General features: G+C 38.9%; 1 protein-coding gene across 1 annotated transcript in view; it reads left to right on the forward strand.

The window, feature by feature from the left end:
• Positions 1 to 24,608, forward strand: part of Syt9 (synaptotagmin 9) — a 146,313-nt gene that overhangs the window by 62,761 nt on the left and 58,944 nt on the right. The window contains exon 3 of the mRNA XM_051191992.1: positions 12,417 to 12,963. Coding sequence (XP_051047949.1) covers positions 12,417 to 12,963 — 547 coding nt within the window. The remainder of the gene's footprint in view (positions 1 to 12,416; positions 12,964 to 24,608) is intronic.

Below are 24,608 nucleotides of genomic sequence, written 5' to 3' on the forward strand. Positions count from 1 at the left end.
TTTTGCTGAAAAATGGAAAAATAAATGACATTTCCTTCATTCAAAAGATTGGTATTTTCTTATGACTCTAAGAACCAAATGTAGGGGCTTGGAAATCCTAGGCATTGCCTTTTCACTGAGCTACACCCACAGCCTTCTAAACCATTTGTAACATTCTGTTTAAGTGCCATGGTTATAGGGATAGGGGTGGGTTCTACTAAGATGGTTCAGAACCTTCTTCCCTTCCTGTTTTTACCTCTCCTGCCTTCATCCCCCTTACATCTTTTGCTTTTGCACTGTTTTGCTCTTTCATCCTGCCACTGCTGTCTCTTGTCCCATGGTTTCCAGGGCAGCTGCTAGGCTCTGCACAGAAGTATTCAGGGTACCCTCCTTGTCACCATGGCTATCATAGCTTCTATTGTAGCATTTACATAGAAAATCACCACTTTGCCTGGCTTCCTCCCCTGGGAATGTTGAACTATGCTTTATCTTCTAAGTATGTCACTGGGCAGTGATGGCACACCCCTTTAATCCCAGTATTTGAGAGGCAGAGGCAGGTGGATCTCTGTGAGTTTGAGGCCAACCTAATGTACAGTGAGATCCAGGACAGACCTGTACACAACACAGTGAAACTCTGTCTCTAGAAATAATATGCGCGCGCGCGCGCACACACACACACACACACACACACACACACACCACCACCACCACCACCACCAACAACAACAACTACTACAACAACAACAAAATACAAAATATAGCGAAAGAATGCTTCTTGTCAGCATGACTTTCTGCTGTTTTCCTAGGGCTAAGCATGTAAATATTCTGTGTCTGGCTAATTCAGTTATTGCTACAACAACTCAAAATTCCTGTTAACTTTTTTCATCTGGGTGTGACCTTCCTTGAAGTATTGACCTAATTTTGGGAATGTAAACATCTTACTTTCCTCAGATTTGTTTAATATCAGAGCTTTCTAGGAAAACTTGAATATGAAGCTTCCTAGGTCTCCAAGTAGAGGGGCCCCAAAATGCCATCTCCTCAGTTTCCTAAATCATGTCCCATGATGAAAGTCCAGGCCGTTTTCAAGCCTCAAATTTCTTGTCTAACACTCTGCTTTTATAACAACTGAACTGGTCACACCACAACTCCTCATCAGATCTGTGAAGGTCCTGAATCCTCCTGCCAGGGCCACCATGAAGCACAACTCTAGAGTTGCTGTTTACTTGGACCTGATAGAAAGCTCAGTACTCTCAGCTAAGCTTGCCCCCGCTCCCTGCTGTGTCTAAGCCTGTTCTTCCTAGAGTTCTTGACACTTACCTTGCCCTCAGCCCATGGATGCCTTTGTCTTTTTTCCTTACCTTCCCTGCTTTTGCAATGTTAATGTCCTAGCTTAAATGTCCCTGTTCAGGAGGTTCTGACACAGCACCCTAAGGATATGTTCTATCCTCTGTTACCTCCCACCCTTGGGTCACATGTTTATTTTCACTCCTTTATGACATTTGACTGCATTTTCTTTTTTTATAATTATACAAATTAATATTTTTATATATTTATTATTTTTTCTTATTTTACATATCGATCCCAGTTCTCCCTCCCTCCCATGCCCCTCGACCCCCCCTCCCATCCCATTTCCCCCAACTCCACAGGGAGGGTGATGCCTTCTAAGAGGGATCATAAAAAAATGTCAATTCATTTGGAGTGGGTTGATAAGTGTTATGTAAGAAAGGGAAATGTGTTTGAGAGTAACACCAAAGTTTCAAGCCTGGGTAACTTGGGAGGGACTAAGTCACACTTCTGATCATGTACTGGTTCCAAGCAGATCCCTTCATCTTCACAATCTCATTCTTGAAAGTAGTCCCTCAAATCTCAGATTGCCCCTTCCTCCTTCCCTTGCAGTGTGCTGCTGTATCTCCCTGTCCAGGACATCTCTAGTCTGCCTGGTTTAGAACAAGCTGACTCTTCTCTCCATCACATAGAGTTTCAGCAAAGACTAGGGCCCTGTCTCACTATTTCTGTACTTTGTTGCCCACAAAGGTATTCGAAGTTCAGTTGCCCCCTCTTTCCTCCCTTTGACCCCTGAAGCCTCTGGGGAAAGTAGATCAGGTCACCAAGAAGAAGGAACATAGAGGAGTGTGTACTCACCCATGGTTGCTCATGAAACCAAGAAATGGGTCCTAAGCACTGGATGCTAGGCACAATAGGCTTAGTTAGGGGCTTTGGAGAAAGCTACTGGAGCCACAGAGCTGAACATCCTTTGGAAAGAGCTGGGTCCATGATGAAAATTCAGTTGTTTTCCTACTGAAGTCTCCGGCACCATTTTGGAAGAGAATACAGCTGGGGCAAAGCCAGCTCAACTTTTATCTCTAACATAAAAATTTCCTGAGCCAGAGCTTTTTTATTCTCTCTGTGTCCCCCGACTCTCTTACCTGTGATCAGTCCTTGTCCTCACCTGTTGTACTTCAGCACACCTGTAGATCTCTCTTCACCTGCTGGGCCAGTTGACACCTTCAGGACATGGACTAGACTGTTTTATTTCTCTGCGCCTTTTCATCTGCTCTCTGTTTGTCTGTGTTCTCATCTGCTGATTGCAGTAAAGTCCTCTCTCCTCCCTTAAGATCTAATGAAAATGGTCGGCACTTGGTGTGTGATACTTCAGGGACTGACTGGTCTTAGAGCTGCAACTGGTTAGTTTACTTTATAGGAAAGGGGAAGAAGAAAAGCCACTTTGCCCTGGGGCTGCTTCCCCCTCCTGCCCTGTGGCTGGAGCTCTGCCCAAGGCTGAGACTTCTTCAGACACAGAAAAGTGCTTGCTGGTATAGTACAGGAAAACTGCTCTACAAACTGTGTTAAGTATCTTTGAATCTAGACTTCTTCTAGGTTCAGCCAAGGTCTCCCTCGGTAGCCAAGGACAGTCTTTTAAGTTCTTTTCCACGCCTCCTCTATGAAAAGAAACTGCATCTCTTGACCCTGAGAGAATTGGATCTCAAGAAAGCTGAGAGCTGCAACCCTGGCAGCCAGCATCTTAGGACAAGCAATAGGGCTTGGCTTATTTACAGAGGAGGCTCTCTCAACTCCTGGATCCATCATCCTTGAAACTTAACTTTTTCCTCCCTGTGATTCTACATGCTTGGTGTGTGTTTCATTTTTTAAGATTATTTTTATTTTACATGTATGAGAGTGTTTGCCCATATGTATATGTTCACTACACATGTCTCTGGTACCCACAGTCACCAGAAGAGGTGTGTCACAACATGGGATCTAGGAACTGTACTAGATCCTCTTCAAGAGCAGCAAGCTTTTGACTTCTGAGCCAACTCTTCATCCCGGCTTTGCCTCTTCATTCATTATGTACTTTAAACCCTGAGTACAGGACTCCTCAGAAGGTAGGAGACTGTTTTAGACAAATTCCTCTTTCCAAAGTTACTGAATGTTACAGTGCCATACAGAGGCACTAGAATTCTAGCCCTTCCCTGGGAAACCTCTTGTATACTTCACTGGAGATCATTAAAAAACCAGGCCACCCAGTGTGGGCTGTGCAGATCAGAATACTATCCTCTGTATTTTCTATTGTTTTAGACTTGCCCTTTCTTCCTGCCTTCATCTATAGCCCATGAGAGCTATGGAGTATTGGTTTCCTGTTTCCTTTACCTCATCTTCTCCTTTGTGTCCCCTGGGTAGTCTCCCTGATATGATTTCTCAGCCCACAGATTGCTACCAGGTATGCAGGGAAGTTGTGAATTATACTGGTTCTCTGGCCCTTTTGAACCTCTCTATTCTGTAGGTATGCCACACAGACACAGAGATACACACATACAGGGACACACATATACACACAGACATGCAAACAAACACATGCACACACAGACACACAAACATAGATAAATGTGAGCACAGAGAAACAGGGACATATATATGCAATACAGAGATACAGACACAAATTTAATCCACTACCCTACAGTGAGATTCAGTTATTTTCCCAATAGTAATTCTAGAGAGAAATTTTAGTAAGCGTGAATTAACATGTAAAATATTTGTTGTGAAATACATTCATATTTGTGACTTGTTTTTTTAGAAGAATATTAAGAGAGAGAGAGAAAGTGTGTGTGTGTGTGTGTGTGTGTGTGTGTGTGTGTTTGTGTGTGTGTGGTGTATACAGTGTGCATGTTTGGTACCTGAAGAGGTCAGAAAAGGGTGTTAGAGCCCCTGCAACTGGAGTTACAGAAGATTATTGGCTGCCACATGGGTGCTAGGAATCAAACCTAGGTCCTCTGCAAGAGCAGTCAGTGCTGTTACAACTCAGCCATAGCTCCATTCCCCTCAACTCAGATTTTTGTATGTTCAAGGCAAGAATTTTACTGCCATAATTTATTTTGGTATTTGAAATAAGGGGCCTCCTTCACATTATCAGGGAATGAAATTTTGCTTCTTACTTTGTAGTACAAATGTCCCCATGATGTCCTCTCAAGCCCACTCCCTTTACCCACTGGCAATCCCCTGTGGTTAGGAAGAGCAAAAATATAGTACTAATATCTCCAGATTTCATGTCTAAGGGAATGTATATGTTTAGCAGAATATGTTCTACTGCTAAATAGATAATTCCGTTTAAATTTAAATTAAGATCTGCCCCACAGGTTAGTTCTACAGACAGGAGTATAGATAACAATTTTTCTGTGACGAATCTGCAACCAGAACTATAAAAACATGAAGGCAACCTCGTATGCACAGAAGTTGCTTAGAAGAAACCCAGGAAGGGTATAGCTCAGTGACTAGGCCCGGTGTTGGTTCAATCAGACTCAAGTCCTGAATAGAAGTACTCAGTGACTATCTCTGAGAAGGTGTCTCGTGTATCACACGCTGGCCTCCAACTTGAATGATCTTGAGCTTCCTAACTTCTACCTCCTGAGTGTTAAGATGACAGGCATGCACCAGCATCCACAGATATAGGTTGTGTTGAGGATCGAATCCAGTGCTTGGTGTGTGTTAAACAAGCACTCTCTTCACTGAACCACATCCCAAAGCTATGCCCAGTGGCTATCAAGGGTGCCATATTATTTCATAAACAGAACCTCTGACTATTATCATCTGTTAGTCCTACTAACTAGTCCTTAGAAAGAATGGAATAAAATGACTGAAATATGAACCTCTGTATCTAACTTGAAAAGAAAGATGAAGAGCAAAGATATGGAGCTGGTACCCTCATCCCTTCTGGTTTCTGCCTAGGGCTTGTTACCCTGTGCAAGTCCCTCTTGCACACAAAGGCCAGAGGAGCAAGCTTAAAGCTCTGCTCTAGCTCCACAGTGGCTCCACTTCTGGATGAGGGAGTGGCCTGGCTATACTAATGGACAGCCACTTTGGCCATTTAAAATCATTCTCTGCCTTTCTGACCTCCCCTAAATCATTAGGAACAAAAAAAAAAAAAAAAAAAATACCTTTAACGACTAGATTTCTCTGGGAGAAATTATAATCTGCAGCAGTTGCCTTCACACTGCACAGTCTTTGCATGTTTGGGAATTTTTGTGCCTAGGATATGATTTCTTGCTGTGAACTGTGTTGAGTGTGACAGATAAAAGTTCTGTGACAGCAACCTTGGGGTGCTATATGGGTTATTAATGATTGGGGGCTATTTGAGGATGAATCAGAATATTCGTCAAGAAAACATCTGAGCTGTGAAAAGGAGAACGATTATTTCATATGGAATCACAAGGAAGGAAAGAAAAGTATATGCAAATATTTGCTCTGCTTCTCCAACTAGTCACTAGTTGCTTAGAGACAACTCAGCTGTCCTCTCACTTTTCCACTGGGGACACTACTTTAATTCAGGTTATGGACTGGCTATTTAACATATAGACTTCACTCTGAGTTAAAAACAAGAAAAAGTAACCTTTGGTACAGCCTTATTTTAGGCCTGTTGATGTAGACTTGTAATGTCAGCTAGTAGGGCTACTAGAGCCTGAGGCAGAAGGATCCCATGATCAAGGTCTACATGAACTTCAGATGAGTTTAAGGACAGCCAGAGAAACTTTTGAGAGTATCTCAAAGGAAAGGAAAACTGGGATCTAAGAATTCAGTTAATGAAGCATGTATGTATCAGGTAGGAGGCCCTGAGTTCACTCTCAAGCACCACATAAAAAAAAGCAGTTAAACAAAGAACCAGCCATATGTGTAATGATTACTTCTTTCTCCTAATGAGGACCAATTCAGATGAGACAGGCTTTAAAGGGAACAATAGAGAAACTTCTAACTCAAAGTTTAGAGGTGAGGACTACACTCCATTAGCAAAAACTAATTTGCTAATATAAGTATCTAACCTTTCTAACTTTTGTTAATTTATCTCTAATGTATGGTAGCTTATCTTTAATTGTTTGTTTGTTTGTTTGTTTATTATTTATTTATTTATTTTGTCAGCAGTGTTGATTTCACAAGTGAAGCCTCTTGATAGGTCAGCAATTAAGAGCATTTGCTGCTCTTTTAGAGGCCTGGAATTTGGGTTCAGCATCCATATGGGGTGGATCACAACCTGTAATTCTAGCTTAGAGGATATGACACCTTTCTCTTCTGGCTTTTGTGGACACCCTTACACACATGCGCACGCGCGTGCGCGCGCGTGCACACACACACACACACACACACACACACACACACACACGGATAATTAGTTTTAGAAAGAAACCTCTCACCTGTTGATAACCCACATGGAACGGCAAACAGCATAGTCTCTGTCCTGACAGAGGCACCCGTCACAGCCAACACAATCCCTTGTCAGCATACGTACCCCAGTCCCAGTAGTCTTTACAAGTGTAAAACCTCTATTCTCACAGTGAAATAATTTTATCTGAACCAGGGCGAACGGTGTCTTTATAAAGCTGTAAGCCAATGGCAGAAAATTTCATGTAATATGAAGAAAGACATTTTAGTATGAAGAAAAACATTTTTTAGTTTGGTTTGGTTTTTGCAGCTGACATTAAACTCAGTGGTAAACATTCCATCTCTGCCTCCCAAGTGCTAGAATTACAGACATGAGCCATCACAACACTTAGCTTGAGAAAGATACATTCTTTCTAACAACACATAGCCAATTATTTCAGTAAGGGGATTTTATCTAAAGGTAAATAATTTTCTTCTTTTTAAAAATTTTATTATTTTTTAAATTTCATTTTACATTCCAGCCAAAGTTCTCCCTCCCTTTACATCACTATCCACTTATGAGTGAGCACATACTGTGTGTGTCTTTCTGGATCTGGGTTACCTCAATCAGGATGGTTTTTGTTTTTTTCTAGTTCTCTCCATTTGCGTGCACATTTCATGATATCATTGTTTTTTACAGCTGAGTAATACTCCATTGTGTAAAATTGTGCCACCACATTTTCTTTATCCATTCTTCAGTTGAGGGGCATCTAGGTTGTGCCCAGGTTCTGGCTGTTGTGAATAATGCTGCTATGAATATTGTTGAGCAAGTTCCCTTGTGGTCTCATTGAATATCTTTTGGGTATATGCCCAAGAGTAGTATAACTGGGTCTTGAGGTAGAGCCCAATTTTCTGAGAAACCAACATATTGATTTCCAAAATGGCTGTACAACTTTACATTCCCACTAGCAATGGAAGACTGTTCCTCTTACTCTATACCCTCTCCAACATTAGCTGTCCTCAGTACTTTTTATCTTAGCCATTCTGACAGGTACATCTCAGAGTTGTTAGATTTGTGTTTCCCTGATGATTAAGAATGTTGAACAAATCCTTAAATTCTTTCAGCCATTTGAGATTCTTCTGATGAGAACTCTGTTTAGCTCTCTGTATCCCATTTTTAATTATACTCTTTTGTGTTTTGATGTCTAGTTTCTTGAGTTCTTTGTGTATTTTGGAGGTCAGGCTTCTGTCAGATGTGGGGTTGATGAAGGTCTTTTCCCATGCTGTAGGCTCTTGTTTTTTCTTATTCATCATGTCCTTTGCCTTACAGATAGATGCTTTTCAGTTTCAGGAGGTCCCATTTATTGGTTGTTGTTCTCAGTGTCTGTGCTACTGGTGTTATGTTTAGGAAGTGATCTGTTTGCAAAACATCCAGTTATGCCAGAAACATTTGTTAAAGATGCTTTCCTTTTTCTATTGTACCTTTTTGGCTTTTTTTTTTTCTTCTTTTTATTCTAGTGGTCCATGTCTCTGTTTTATGCCCATACTGAGCTGTTTTTATTACTATAGCTCTATAGTAGAGTTTGAAGTCAGGGATGGTGATGCCTCTGGAAGTTCCTTTATTGTACAGGATTGTTTTAAGTATTCTGTGTTTTTTGTTTTAGCATATGAAATTGAGTAATGTTCTTTCAAGGTCTGTGAAGAATTGTGTTAGGATATTGATGGTGATTACTTTTGGTAAGATTACCATTTCTTATTATGTTAATCCTACCAATCCATGAGCATGGGGGATATCTTCTTATATCGTCTCCTTTTTTTCTTTAAAAACTTGAAGTTCTTGTCATATAAGTCTTCCCCTTGCTTGATTTGAGTTTACCCAAGATATGTTATATTGTTTGTAGCTATTTTGAAAGGTGTTGTTTCCCTGATTTCTTGCCTGGCTCTTTTATCATTTGTATATAAAAGGGATACTGGCGTGGTTTTTTTTTTTTTTTTTTTTTTTTTAAGTAAGTTTTGTATCCAGCCATTTTGCTAAAGGTATTTATCAATGGTAGGAGTTTCCTGGTAGAATTTTGGGGTTGCTTACGTATACTATCATGTCATCTGTAAATAGCAATACTTGGACTGCTTCCTTTCAATTTGTATACCCTTGGTCTCTTTTTGTTGTCTTACTGTTCTAGCTAGAAATTCTAGTACTATATTGAATAGATACAGAGAGAGTTGACAGCCTTGTCTGTTCCTGATTTTAGAAGAGTTGCTTTGAGTTTCTCTCCGTTTAATTTGTTGTTGCCTCTCTGACTTGCTGTTAATTGCTTTTATTATGTTTAAATATGTTCCTTGTATCCATGGCATTTCCAAGACCTTTATCATGAAGGGGTGTTGGATTTTGTCCAACATCTAATGAAATGATCAAGTATTTTTTTCTTTCAGTTTGTTTATATGGTGAATTACATTGACAGATTTCCATTTGTTGAACCAACCCTGCCTGAATCTCTGGGATGAAGCCTTCTTGGTCATGGTGTGTGATTTTTTTTTTTTTTTTTTTTTTTTTTTTTTATGGGTTCTTGGATTCAGTTTGCCAGTATTTTAGCATCAGTGTTCATGGGGGATATTGGTCTGTAGTTCTCTTTCTTTGTTGCATCTTTGTGTGGTTTGGGTATCAGGGAAACTATAGCCTATTGTGTGGGACAATTTGAGAAGTATTGTTGTTAGCTCTTCTTTGAAATGCTGATAGAATTCTGCACTGAAGCCATCTGCTCATGAGCTCTTTTTTTTTTTTTTTGGTGGAGGGGGGAGACTTTTAATGACTGCTTCTATTTCCTTAGGGATTACAAGTATATTTAAATTGTTATCTGGTCTTGATTTAATTTTGGTATGTGGTACCTTTCCAAAAACTTGTCCATTTCTTTTAAATTTTCCAATTTTGTAGAGTACAGGTTTTTGAAGTATGATCTGATGATTCTCTGCATTTCCTCAGTGTCTGTTGTTACGTCTCCCGTTTCATTTCTGATTTTGTTAATTTAGATATTCTCTCTCTGCCTTTTGGTTAGTTAGAATAAGAGTTTGTCTATCTTGTTGATTTTCTGGAAGATCCAACTCTTTGTTTCAGTGAGTCATTGTATTATTCTCTTTGTTCCTGTTTTATTGATTTTTGGCCCTCAATTTGATTATTTCCTGGAGTCTACTACTCCTCAGTGAGTTTGTTTCTTTTTGTCCTAGAGCTTTCAGGTGTTGTATTAATTTGTTAATGTGGGATTTTCCCAACTTCTTTATGTAGGCACTTAGTACTATGAACTTTCCTCTTAGCACTGCTTTCAAAGTATACTATGTTAGGATGTGTTGTACATTCGTTTTCATTGAACTATAATAAGTCTGTAATTTCCTTATGTCTTCCTTGATCCAGTGGTGATTCAGTTGAGCACTATTCAGTTTTGATGAGTTTGTAGGCTTTCTGGAATTTGTGTTGTTGAATTCTAACTTTAAGCCATGGTGATCCAATAAGATACAGGATTTATTCCATTTTTTTTTTTTTTTTTTTTTTTTTTTTTGCATGTGTTGAGGTATGCTTTGTGTCTAAGTATGATGTCAATTTAGAGAAGGTTCCATGAGGTGCTGAAAAGAAGGTATATTCTTTTGTGTTTGGGTAGAATGTTCTGTAAATGTCAGTTAAGCCCATTTGGGTTATAACATCTGTTATTTCCTTATTTCTCTGTTAATTTTCTGTTTGGCAGTCCTGTCCATTGGTGAGAGAGTGGGGTGTTGAAGTCTCCAACTATTAGTGTGCGGGAGTTCTATGTGAAATTTAAGCTTTATAATGTTTCTTTTACAAATGTTGGTGCTCTTGTATTTGGGGCATAAATGTTTTGGAATAAGACTTCACCTTGATGGGTTTTTCCTATGACGAATATGAAATACCCATCTTCATCCCTTTTGATTACTTTTAGTTTGTAGACTATATTTTTAGATTTTGGGATAGCTACACCAGCTTGATTCTTAGATACATTTGATTGGAAAGTTTTTTCCCAACCCTTTAGTTTGAGGAAATGTCTGTCTTTCAGGCTGAGGTGCATTTCTTGTATGCAGTAGAAGGATGGATCCTGTTTTCATATCCATACTGTTAGCCTGTATCTTTTTGTAGAATTAAGTCCATTGATATTGAGGGATATTAATTACCAGTAATTATTAATTACTGTTATTTTTGGTGTGTGTGTGTGTGTGTGTGTGTGTGTGTGTCTTCTTTAGGATTTGGTAGTGTGGGATTGTCTATTGCCTGTGCTTTCGTGGGTACAGCGAACTTCCTTGGATTGGAGTTTCCCTCTAGTGCTTTCTGTAGGACTGGATTTGTGGACAGGTATTGTTTAAGTTTGGTTTTATCATGGAATAATCTTCTTTTCTCCATCAATGGTAATTGAAAGTTTTTCTGGGTACAGAAATGTTGGTTGGCATCCGTGGTCTCTTAGTGTCTGCATAATACTCCAGCACCTTCTTAGTTTCAGGGTCTCCATTGAGAAGTCAGGGTTATTCTGATGGGTTTGCATTTATATGTTACTTGGCCTTTTTTTCTTTGCAACTCTTAATAATCTTTGTTTATTCTGTATATTTTGTGTTTTGATTATTATGTGGCAAGGGGACTTTTTTGGGTGGGTACAGTCTATTTGGTGTTCCTTAAGCTTCTTGTATTTTCATAAGCATTTTCTTCTTTAGGTTGGGAATGTTTTCTTCTATGATTATGTTGAATATATTTTTTTGTGTCTTTGAGCTGGTATTGTTCTCATTGTTCTATCCCTCTTATTCTTTAGTTAGTTAGTTTATTTTTGTGTTTTTTTTTTCTTCATGGTATCCCAGATTTCTTGGACATTTTGTGTTATGGCTTATCCATTTTCTCTATCATATCTTCAATGCCTGAGATTCCCTCTTCTCTCTCTTGTATTCTGTTGTTTATGCTTGCATCTGTATTTCCTGTTTGTTTACCCAGATTTTCCATGTCCAGAATTCCCTTTATTGCCTCTATTTCAATTTTTCAAGTCTTAAACTGTTTCCCTCACCTATCTGATTGCTTTTTCTTAGCTTTCTTTAAGAGATTTATTGGTTTCTTCCAAATTTTTGTCTTTTTCTCAATTTCTTTAAGGGAATTTTTCATTTCCTCTTTAATGGTCTCTGTCATCTTCATAAAGTTACTTTTAAGGTTTTTTTTTTTTTTTTTTTTTTTTTTTCTGCTTTGGGATGTTCAGGTTTTCTGTTGTAGGATCACTAGGTTCTTGTGGTGCCATATTGCTCTTTAGGTTGTTTAATGTATTTCCGTATTGGTGTCTACCCATCTCTTTCTCCAATTGGTGTAGTCAGTGTCTTTGCCTTGGTCTGTTCATTGCAGTTAATGTCTGTGTCTCAGGGAGACCTCTCTTGGTCCACTCTGCAGCCACCGTATCTCAGGGGGCTGCTGCAGTCTGAATAATTTTCTTCTTAAAGAAGATGTTCATGCAAATCTTCACATCCTACCAGCCAAATAGGCTCTAATGAATATTAGACTATTTAGAAAGTACATGAAAACCTTTTGAGCTCTTGGATCACATGGTCGTAAGTTCATTTCCTAATACCAAGCCTCAACTTTAAGCCTAAAGCTGTAAGGATCTGCTTTACTCACATGACTCATAGGATAAGCATTTTGAGTTTAGGTCACAAAAGAAAAAGAAAGGACCCACGGACATAAACTCTTCTCAAAATATAATAGCACACTGATGTTCCAAGGCACAAGTTTCTGAAAGACAGATAGCTAATGAGGTTCTAACTCTGCTGTGTCTTGTTCTTCATTTAAGGCACAACTCAATCCGAAGACAACTCAACCTGTCAAATCCGGACTTTAATATCCACCAGCTTCAGAGGCAGGAGCAATTGACTGGAATTGGTAAAATTAAACCAGAATTATATAAGCAGAGGTCACTGGACAATGACGATGGGAGGAGGAGTAATAGCAAAGCCTGTGGGAAACTGAACTTCATTTTAAAATATGACTGCGACTTGGAACAGCTCATCGTGAAGATCCACAAAGCTGTCAATTTGCCCGCCAAGGACTTCTCTGGGACGTCAGATCCTTATGTGAAGATCTACTTGCTTCCCGACCGGAAAACAAAACACCAGACTAAAGTTCACAGGAAGACCCTGAACCCTGTATTTGATGAGGTGTTTTTATTTCCTGTTCCCTACAATGACCTTGAAGCTCGGAAGCTTCACTTTTCTGTGTATGACTTTGACAGGTTCTCTCGCCATGACTTGATTGGTCAAGTGGTGGTGGACCACTTCTTCGACTTGGCTGATTTCCCCAGGGAGTGCATCCTCTGGAAGGATATCGAGTATGTCACCAATGTGAGTCTAGCATTCCTTCATTTGGGGTGGAGTGGCATCTTGTTTTTCACAGAAAGTCTGTTTACACATTATGTTATTTGGGAGGAAACTATAAAAGTCACATTAATTCTCTCTGTTCTTTAGAAGTTCTTTGTATGTCTGGAGGGATAGGCTTGTAACAACATTGATTTTGATATATACAAGAATCATTTAGAGAAACTATGAAGGAACCACTTCTCCTATTTCTCAGTTTTTCTCTATCAGTCCTCACAACATTTTCTTAAGGACTATCTCAGGTTGTACTAAGTGGGTCCTGGCCTCCCATTCACTAGGTTCTACAAATGAAAGTCCATCACCCGATTGACAGCACCAAGCCCCTGCCTGGGTTCTTCTATTGGCTCAACAGTGCATCCAAGATCAGATCCTCAGTTTTAACCCTGAGCCTAGGAGTGGATGAGAAAACTTAGCATTTTAATTTCAAACATAAAACTCATTAAATTAAATTATAAAGTAGTCAGTCTGAAAAGATGGAAAACTGATCCACAGAAGGTCAAGTCTCATGTCAGACCTAGGAGAGAAGGCAGAAAGTTTGTGTAGACATGTTTACATTTCAAACATGGGATACCATGGGATGTCTTTACTCCATTTTCATCCTTGTCATTCCTGCTGAGCAGTACTGAAGCTCCAGGCTGAGCAAAATTGGACTTTCTTGGGGAACTGATGCTTACAAAATGCCTGATCAGATTCCCAGAGGCAACTCTTAGAGCATTTTGTATAGGCGAGTGTTGCCCTTTTCATCATGACATCCAAAAGGACCAAGTCACTATCTGGCTCAGGCACTGACTCCACTTTAGATTGAGCCTTGAGTGAGTCAAAGACTCACAATGCTAAAGAAGAGGACCCCCAAATCTTTAACATAGGACCAAGTACCCCCATGGTGTCCTTAAACCCTTTGACGTATTTATGACCTGGGGACTTCCTCACATTTTAGTAGTTCTCTTCACATGCCCTATAGTTCCTGTGCCAGCCTTAATGTGCTATCTAGGAAAGGAAAGTGTAGCCAGCCAAGGTCATGGTGGCCTCCATCTTCATGTCTGGAAGAAAAAGAAGGTAAAGAGAATAGCTCTTAATAAAGCTAGAATGATTTGGGATAGTGTGGAAGGAAAAGACCTCTTCATCTTGAAAAGTTGTAACATTTATAAACTCAAAAATGGATGCTGGGGAGAGCAAGGATTATCTTCAAATCCCAGCTGCCCAAATTAGGAGGTGACTGGAGAGGCTTAAAAAAAAATGAAATAGAAGGATGTTTATAAGTAAGATTTGGTGTCACCAAAGTAACACACTTTGGGGCATTTAACAAATCTGTATGGGTATAGAAGCCAGCCATGATGATGGGACCTGATGAGGTCTAACCTCAGGCTTGGGTATGGAGGCATTGTTCATACCATCCAGACAGACTCCTTGTGATGCTCTGACTAGTAGAGCCATAAAATAGCTAGAGAAGTCCTAGGAAGCTCAGTGGGGATCCTGGAAGTTGCCATCAAAGGGTTTTGTAGAGAAAGCAACAGTGTGTGCATAGAAGCTAGGCTGTCCACAGTCCAGGTGAGGCAGGACCCTAGTGGAAAGGTCTCCTCAAAAAGTTTCTGTGGGACAGGAATAGTGTCAGGCTACGGAGGCCTTCTAGCCATGAGATCAACACCATTGCAGTCCTCTTCCAGAACTAAGAATTTCTAGATCATTGTTGGAAAATTCTGGATTGCAAAAGAGTTAAGAAGAATGTGTGATTCATCATGAAGCATTTACCCAGGCTTTTGGATGATGTTGGAAGAGAGGAGATGCTAAGAGTGGAATTACGGACTGTTTCATAACTTTTATGTGACTGTGTCCAGAAAATGAGAACAGAGATTTGAGATTCATTAAGGCTTTGCTTTTATAATGCAGTAGTATGAAGTACCTTGTGCATAATATATATCATCAGAACAATGAAAGAATAGTTAAATGAACATGCATGAGACCACCAGCTGAAGAAGAGAACACACTCATAATTTTACATAATTTTATCCTTGGTGTTCTGTCCCTATAGTCCCTTCCACTACCCCGAGTTTTGCTTAATTTGTGGTGTGTGTGTGTGTGTGTGTGTGTGTGTGTGTGCGTGCGTGCGTGCGTGCGTGCGTGCGTGTGTGTTGAAGTTTTGTTCCTGCTTTCCATAGTTCTTCTCTGACTTACCTTTTTTACATTCAACAATAATTATAACATTTAACAATAGAGATGAACACAGTGGATGTGGTTTGTGTATTTTCATTGTATACAATGACATATGTTCTAACATATGACAAGTAAGCATTCTTTCTGGAAAGATTTTACCCATTGACTTTTATTTTATGGTTAAGTATGTTTTGGTTACATGAATGTCTGTGCCTGGTATCTGTGAAGGTCAGCAGAGGGTATCAGAGTTAAAGGTACAGGCAAATGAGAGTCACCTTCTGGGTCCTGGGAACTGAACCTGGGGCCCTGCAAGAGCAGCAAGTGTTCTTAACTATGAAGACATTGTTCCAGCCCCTGAGCATTCTTAAAGTGATGGCATTCATGTTATTCATTGTTTATGATTCAGAATAGTGTAATAGATAATGATTTTATGTTTGTCTTATTGGTTCACAGGTACCACAATTTTGTAGAGTGTATTTCCTATTAAAGTTAAGATATAGGTTTTCAACATTCCCAAGTAGTTACAAGGTCATTTCCAAAGTGGCTGTTCCAATAGATCCCCCTGCTGGTGAGATGTCACCATTCCCAGTGTTCTTTCTCAAGACCTCTTGCTGTCCTCAATGCTGGTTAGGGTATATGCATGTCCAAATGAAATGCCATGTGACTGCTTCTTTCTTGGCTGCCAAGGTTGACTATCTTTTTGTGTGTTTATTTGTCATACCGCCTTCCTTACTTGTGAAATGCTTGTTCTGCACACTCTTGTGCTATTTCTCTTCCCTAATGATCTAAGTTCTTTTTATAGTCTGTATGCAAGCCTGTGTTAGTTACATGCACTATAGGCATCTATCAGTTTATGGTAGTATATTGTGATAATTTATTATTTATTATAATTTTTATTTGTGCATGGCAGGGTGAGTGGGTACATATGTGTGCCAATTGTGGATGACTCTGTGAAGCTGGTTCTAGCTTTGCACCTCATTAGGTAGGTAGGTAAGGGAAAGCCTTAATGAATCTCTTTTGGTTTTGCTCCTTGGCTTCATACTCTAGGCTAGGCTGCCTTTGAGCCTGCCTCCCATCTCACTGTAGGAGTGTTGAGACTACATTCATGCCACCATTCTACTTTTTACATGAGTTCTAGGGGTTGAACTTGGGTCTCCAAGCTTGTTCAACCCCTCCCTTTACCCACTAAACTATCTGTCTGGACTCTATGGTAATTTTTAATATAAATTTTATGCCAATTGTCATAAAATGTATCAGTGTTTCCCACTATAAAGTAGCATTGCTATGTCTTGGTTAAGAAATCTCAGCATGTTGTGAATGTATTTCTCCTTTATTTTTATTGCAAGTTTTTGAGTTTGTGGGATCTGTTTGGTTGTGTGTCGGAGACATATTTTCATGATATAGCCATGGCTGACCTTAAACTCATTATAGAGAGTAGTAGATCAAGTTGTCTTCAACCTTATAAAGATTCTCCTGCCTCTACTTCCTGAGAGCTAAGATTACCATGCATGGACAAAATTTTGAAGTTTTGACATTTTCATTTTTTGAAATTAAAATGTAATGACTTCATTTTCTCCTTTCTCCTCTCTATCTCTTCCATATACACACCCCACATCTCTCTCAAATATATGGCCTCTGGCCTACTTTTTAAATTGGTGTTATACATATATGTGCATCAAATATAATTTCTGTCTTCCCAGAATAGATTTTTCTAATCATATAACAGAGGCATCTTGAATTGGTCTGCTCTGGCTGCCATAACAAGATCCCATGGGCTGAGCAATTAAGCGAACATTGATTTCTCACAATTCTGGAGCCAGAGAAGTCTAAACTCAAGGCATAGACAAGGCTCACAGCTGATGGAGCTCTCTCCCATCTTGCCTTCCCAGCATCCTCACATGCTGAAGAGAGCCTGTGCTCTAACCTTATAAGAAGAACACTAACTAACTAGTTCTTTCATAGTACCCACACTCATGATTTCTTCTAAAGGATCCACCCCAAACTGCTATGATGCTGAAGGATTCAACTCCAGTTCATTTATGGTGCACCCTACCTTTGTTTTGCTAGATAGATAAGGAATTTTCTGAAGTGTTTCCCCAGTGATGTGCAGTATAGTGCATACTCTCTCATATGTGGATTTCCATATAAGAGGAATCTCCTTCTGGATTCCTTTTCCTATCCATTATTCTGCTTGACTGTATTCCAGAATACACTTTACCATCCAAAAAAGCAAAAACTTCTCTTAGTTCAGTTTTCTCTAATGCTCGATTTTTCACATAATTTTTGAGTTGCATTGTCAAACAAAAACTCTTTCTTTTAAAATCTTAAACTATCAATATATTACAAGAACCAGATCACGGGAAAATAGTTTTTTTTAAGAAGTCAGAATTTTCTTCCTTTCATTTTCAGTTTGTCTTAATCATATGCTGATACAATTCTGTAGTCTTCCAAGGGACTCTGAATCCTCACATTAAACTGCAAATATTTTAAAATTACATATATAACATTACATGTTATGTCCTAGAGGAATTGGGTAAAGCATTTGCCTAGCCTGTGCTATGATTTTTTTCTTGTCTGATTTTTTGGAATGTATGAAGTCTACGGGGCAGTGTAAGATAAGTTTACATCTCTGTATTTACAGTGTTCTTTCTATTTATAAACGCTATTTGAAGCCTTGCTTTCAGGCTTTGTGGTTTTCCTACATGAAGTACTTGCCAGACTCTTGTTGGATTTGTTGTTAGCTGCTCGTTTTTTGTTACCTTAATTGATAATTTCTAAAGTAGCATTTTGTGTGTTTCTCTTGTGAAACTCTTAATGCTTATAGGTGCTTTTGAATTTTCATTCATAATTAGTCATGTAGGAATTATGTTGACTTTGCTGCTTTCTGGTTTGTACTTCTTATTTATTAGTCCTTTTAGTTGTTGTTGCTTAATGAATGAACTAGGATATCCAGTAGGGTGTGAACTAATATATGTGGAAACAGGCATCTTTGACTTGTTGCATATTTTAGATAGAATGGTCTTAAATTCTATAGAGTATGGTATTTCCTAAAGGTGTTTTGTGGGCAACTTTATCATACTCAGCATGCATTCCTCTGCCAAGTATGGAATCTTACACTATCAATTCCAGCTCTCAAGAAACTCATGCAAGAGAATTGCTAATTTGAGACCAACTGGAGCTGCATAGTGAAACCCTGTTTCAGGAAAGTCTTTGTTCTGAGTGGACTGGATTACATTATGGAAAGTTGTCCCTTTCTCAAATGCTACAGTTTTGAGAGGCCCTTTAATATACTATTATGGCCAATTATATTGAACAGTTTTCTAATTTTCACTTAATCTTATATTCCTACATTAATCCAAACTTGCTTTGATGTGTTACCTTTTCTGTGTACCGCTGCATTCAGTTTTCTGGTGTGTTTTGTGTTGATGCGTGTGAATGACATGTGGAGTTCCCCTGGCACGCTATTGCTGTTCGCTCTGAAAGCCAGGCAGTTTTTACTCCATCACCTCAGTTGGAGAATTGTTTTGGCCCTTCCATTCATTTCTGCTTGGTGCCCCTGGAGACCTTGAGGTTTTTCTTCCTCTCTCTCTGTTGTAAAACTCCCTTGGTGTCTGGTTTCTCCTGAGGTTCAGACAATGAAAAAGTGAGGAGAGTGAAACTGGGGTGTCTCTTTCTTGGAATGTCCATAGACTGGCCATGACCTCCATTCAAGCACACTGCTCCCAAATACGTCTTTTGTTTTCAGATTATTCATTGAAGGCTATTTTTTCCAGGAATAAAAATTTAGGTGAATAAAACTCTTGTTACTTTGACTTTAGCAATGTGGAACACTCATTCCATTGTTCCTCAACTTCCTTTTGAAAGTCAGTATTTTGTGTGCCATTTTATTCCATATGCCAACTTTTTTTTTCATTGACCTCTAGATCTTCCTCTCCTCCTGTGTTCTACACTTTATTTACAACATTGCTAATTAAACATTTCTTTTTGCTTTTCCTGGTCAGGATATAGTCCTGAATTTGAGCATCTTTTCTAGAATCAATTCTGGAAAATTCTTAGCTGTTTCTTTTTTCCATTATTTAAACATATCGTATTTGTCTAATTTATTTGGTCATTTCTTTCCCCCCTCAATATACTTCCCATTTCTTTTATATATACAAGTATATATATATATATATATATATGCATATATATATATATGCATTTATATAGGTGTGTATTATGTATTTCACCATTTCCTAAGTTCTTCCTTTTGTATTTTGTTTCTCATGGCTTCAACTGTGATCTGGGCAGCTTTGGTTCTTTTCCTCGACATTTTTATCGGCTAAGGACTCATCAGGTCTTACTGCCTATTTTATTTGTGACTGTAAGTTTATCTGGCTTGAAACTTTATAGAATTTCAATGTGTCCAATTAAAATACATTCAACCAACCATGATTTAAGAATGTGTCTATAAAATGTTGAGATGAACAATTTAAATCCTGAGCTTTAGAGTTTTGGGTGATTGGCAGTTTGTATTATCAGTAGGAAACTGGTCACAGAGATGTTTTTCTCCTTTTTCTAGGTCAAATCCAAGACAGGATATATCCCCTCTATCTACCCGTTCCACTCATCTTTTAACAATGTGACCCTCAGACTTTGGGAATCTAGCTTTCAGCAGGGCTGTCTCACAGTCTTTGAATACCAGGAGCTAAACATTAGTGCACATTCTCCTCCTTCCAACCCCAGCTCCAGGGCTTACTTATCTCTGTGGATTCATAGTTATTGTTTCTGGTCACTGAAAAGTTCTATCTGTGCCTCATTAGTTCTGCTACACACTTAAAGTGATTTTATAAGCTAGTGTCACGTCTCACCTTGAGTTTCTATGAGTATTTGCATTAATGCTTGAAATAGCTGTGCTGCTTGAAGCTTGTTCAAGAAATTCCTTTTTTTTTTTTTTTTCTTTCTTTTCCTATACTAACTGGGCATCTATTTATTATCTTTATTTTGCTATCTAATAAAACTCTGTAAATCCTACAGTCTAAACTCTTCATTTGACAGATGAACCTTAGATGAACACCCCATTAAGAGATCATCCAGGGATTCATAGCTGGATACCCGCTGAGTGGGAATTCGGATTGCTTTGCAGCAGTCACTGTTTGTTCACAGGATGGGATATGCTGGTTTACCTCTCTGTCCCCTTTGCCTGCTAACTCCTACCAAGCTCTTAAATCCTATCTTAAAGGTAAACTTTCTGATTCCTGGATTGGCAAGACTCTTTCTGATATTGGCTTTCCATGACATCATGTATTTCTACCATTACATGCACTGTTTTCTTCTGTGCATTTGTTCATTTTTATTTCTTTCCTGGTTTATTATGCTGTTAAATGCAAAAGCCAAGTTCAGGTAGTTCCTGGACTTGTACCCTACCTACAGGATCATGTCTAAAAATAAAATGTATATATATTGTCATAAGATAGGATCTCACTATTTAGACCAGGCTAGTCTAGATCTGGGAATCCCCTGCCTCTGCCTCCTGAATATTGTGATTACAGGTGTACAGAATGGTGATTCAAGCCCTTCTTTTACCTTACTAAGATAGTGAATAAAATTAGTTCCTGTGAAGGACTCATTTGGTGGGGCTCTAGGGATATTGAACTTGAAGGTATTGTGTAGTGGTAAACCCATGAACCAATTAATAATATGTTCTTCCTCTGGAGAGAGTGTGAGCTTTATAAATATTCACATTGAAATAAAAACAACCATCATGGCTTCCTAGGGAGGAATAAAATTGAAATTATTGAGTGCAAAAATGATGGGTTTTGCTCTCAGCCATGAAAACCAGATCAGTAATAATATAATGGACCTTGGTGGGCATTTTTCTTAGTCAGTAGAGAGGTCAGTTCCTGACAGGAGGTCAGCACTTCAGAAAGCCTGAGTTTGGTGCTCAGCAGGAACACTCACTGCAGGCCCATGCCCTTGACATTTATTACTGGCTCCAGATCATATAGGCCCAAGACACATGAGAAAACCCTTTTTTGGTGGTGGGCTTCTTGGCTGGTACTTTAGAGACTTTCTGTGGTCCCCTCAGACTTTTCCTGAGAGAGGGTGTCACAGTTCTCACCTGGTGACAGTAGAAACTAGGGAAACCCTTTCTGCCAACATGGATAGACTGAGTTCAGAAAGGCGCATAATGGAACATAGGCCATTAAAACTTTAATACTTTAATGCCTATGTTTTCATTAAATGTTACTTACTAAACCATTTCCAGCAATTTGTAGTAGCCTATTTGGGATTCCCTATATTTTCCATGAGCATCAGACCATTTCCAGATCTGATAGGGGTGGGCGTATGATTCTGCCCAGACAGGAAAGGATGTAAGAGATGTCCCGTGTGTGTGTATTCTGCATAGTTGAGTACAGGTGAGATGGGCACACTCTGTAATCAGAGCTTACTAGGAGGAATGTATATCAACCCATTTTTCTGCAAGTCACAAGCAATGACCATACAGTTTTACAACTGTGTCATTCTAAGGGTATGTTGATAGATGGTGTCACTAGGCTGGAGGGCAGGGCCCAAGAGAGAAAGGATAGAGGACATGTAGTATTTGCTAACTGTTGTGTTGTAGCTACTTCCAGTGAGCCTGATTTCAAGTTGCCAGTGTGACCTCATTGAAGGCAAAGTTGGGTGAAGATTCTGGCAATTGGCTTTTCTAGCTGTTCCCAGATGAAAACAACAGCTCAGTATATCACCACACATGGGACTAAACATCCTAAGGACTGCTTGGTTCACTGTTGCTAAGGACTGGAAAGTCCTATAGAAAGCCCTGATTTGCACTTACTACCCAGGAAACAAAATTCCATCTAAGTGGATCTTGGAAGCCTGGCTGTTGCTGGGGTCTACTGAACTGTGTCCCTTGGAGAATCTACTGACTCTCACTCTGCATTGTTTTCCTATTCTTTATCCATCAGACACATAAGCACCTTGCTGTTTGTACTACTTACAGTGAGAAATGGCAGAAAGAAAGAGCTGTGGGTTGGAGCACTTGAAACAAAGCATAGATGAAGCTCTAGGCAGCCTCAAGAGCTTTCATGATAGCATGATTGTTGCAACAAACCAAAGCATCTGACTTTTTAGATCAAGGGTATTCAATCTGTGGTCCATGACCCCTAGACCCTTTCACGGGGGCCAAATGTCAGATATTTACATTATGATTCATAAGAGTAGCAAAATTACAGTTATGAAGTAGCAACAAAAATAATTTTATGGTTGGAGTCACCACAACATGAGAAACTGTATTAAAGGACTGCAGGGTTAGGAAGATTGATAATCACTGAGCTAGATGGAGTCTCTAATGAGGACAACAGTGAGCATAATGGATGCATATCTTTTTAAACTAGTAACAAACACTGGTTATTTCAGAACTTAGATGAATAAGGAGGATATCATCAGTCTTTTTGCAGCATTCTGTATGTCCCTTGACTGTGCCCCAAATCTCTCCTGGAGTTAATCACTAAACTGAAGTTCAGATTTACATACAGTTCCTTTGCTTTTTTTTTTTTTTTTTAAATACCATATAACAATGGGTTGCACCGTTTTTCCTACTTTTGAACTTTATTTGAAAGAAATAACATTCACTATGTTACTCTGTAAACCATGTTAACTATTATGTTGTTAGAATAAGTGACTTTCGGGTACATAACATTGAACTTAATTGAATTTATTTGGTGTTGGGAGTTTTGTTTGTTTTTTGAGACAGAGAATCTTGTAACACACACTGCTCTGATTGTGGAACTGAGGTGACGCTGAACACCCAATTCTCTTTTGTCTCCATTACTTCTCAGTGTTGGGATTGCAGGTATGAGCCTCCCTGGGCAGCTTTTATTTTCTGTAGTGATGTTTTAGCATCTTTGTATGGGCACACCATGATTTTTGCAGTTGAATTACTAAGTTTTTTCTACTTTAGAAACTATTGCCATTATACTCCCTTATGCATACTCCTATTAAATAGGAGCATGACTTGTCCAGTGTATATATCCAGGAATGGTCAAAGAAAATCTTCAAGTTGTCTGGCCCGTTTATGGTACTACCTGTAGGATCTGACATGTTTCATACTATATTCTGGACAACACTTAGTATTGCTACTTACTGTGTCTAATCATTTTATCACAGATAGCTTGTATTTTATGCATTGACAGTTGTAGCATATATGGATAAGGATCTTTTTGTTAGTATGTATGTGTATGTACATGATAGGTGTACATGGTCTGTGTGTGTGTGTGTGTGTGTGTGTGTGTGTGTGTGTGTGTAAGTCACAGCATATATGTGTGATGGGGATAACTGAGATCCATGTCAGGAATCTTCTATTATCACCTAAATCTTTATCTTTCCTGAAATAAGGTCTCAGAGGCTCTCTGTGAACCCAACATCCACTAGTTGACAAGCCTTTTTGGACAGTGAGCTCCAGGGATCTGCCTGTCTCTGCCCCTCCCTAGTTGTTAGGATCACAGACAAGTGTGAACACACTCAACTTCTGTACAGGTGCTACAGATTCAAACTCAGTCTTGGTGCTTATGATTCAAACTCAGTCTTGATGCTTATGTAGAGAACATTTTACCCACTGAAACAACTCTCCAGCCCCTATTTTGTTAGTCCTTTCTTTCTGATTCTTATGATGTCTCCTGTCACCCCATCTTTATTACTTGATCCATTGTATTTTCTAGGACCAGTTTCTAATCTTAAAAAAAGTTTTGAAATATTTCACCAGTAGGTGACACATCGAATTAGACTGTTTGAAAACCTAAACAGACATTGAATTTTATTATATGAGTTTCTGAATCTATTGCACTAAGCCTATAAATAGTGCCTTTTATTTTTTTAATGTACTATATGACTGCTTTCTAATTTCATTGAAAACTTGTTCATGATCTATTGTTCTTCACAGATAGATGCACATGAGTATGTGTACATATGTGTTTTCTGCTAATTGGTTTTATAGTGTTCAAATTTTTCCCGGTAGATTGATGAATTAAACCAGCCTGTGATTTTATTTTCTTGGTTTCTGTTCATCTAGTTGTATAATCTGTTTTTTTTTCTTTTAATATATATAATTCTTTAAAATGAGTTATAATGCCAGACATTGTTGCACACCCATGTGAACCCACTACTAGGGAGATTGAGGCAGGTGTAATTCATCCTGACCACATAGAACATGTCTTTAAAAACTGAACTAATCAACAATTTAGGGAGAATTGTATCTTATCCAATCCTTTTTTTCCACAGTGTTTAGTGGAATTTGGCCTGCAGTGTTCTGGGTCAGGTATTTTCTTTGAAGGACATTATTTAGCTACATTGATGGCTGGGATGGCTGTATTATAGTTCTTTCTAAAACACTGATGGTTTAGACTTGTTTGTTAATTTATGTCATCTGTTTCAAGTGTATTGCCTGGACTTCTTCACAGTCTTAATGTGCTTTCTGTCTGTGT

The sequence above is a fragment of the Phodopus roborovskii genome, unplaced genomic scaffold (genome assembly GCF_943737965.1).
Source record: "Phodopus roborovskii unplaced genomic scaffold, PHOROB, whole genome shotgun sequence".
Lineage (NCBI taxonomy): Eukaryota > Metazoa > Chordata > Mammalia > Rodentia > Cricetidae > Phodopus > Phodopus roborovskii.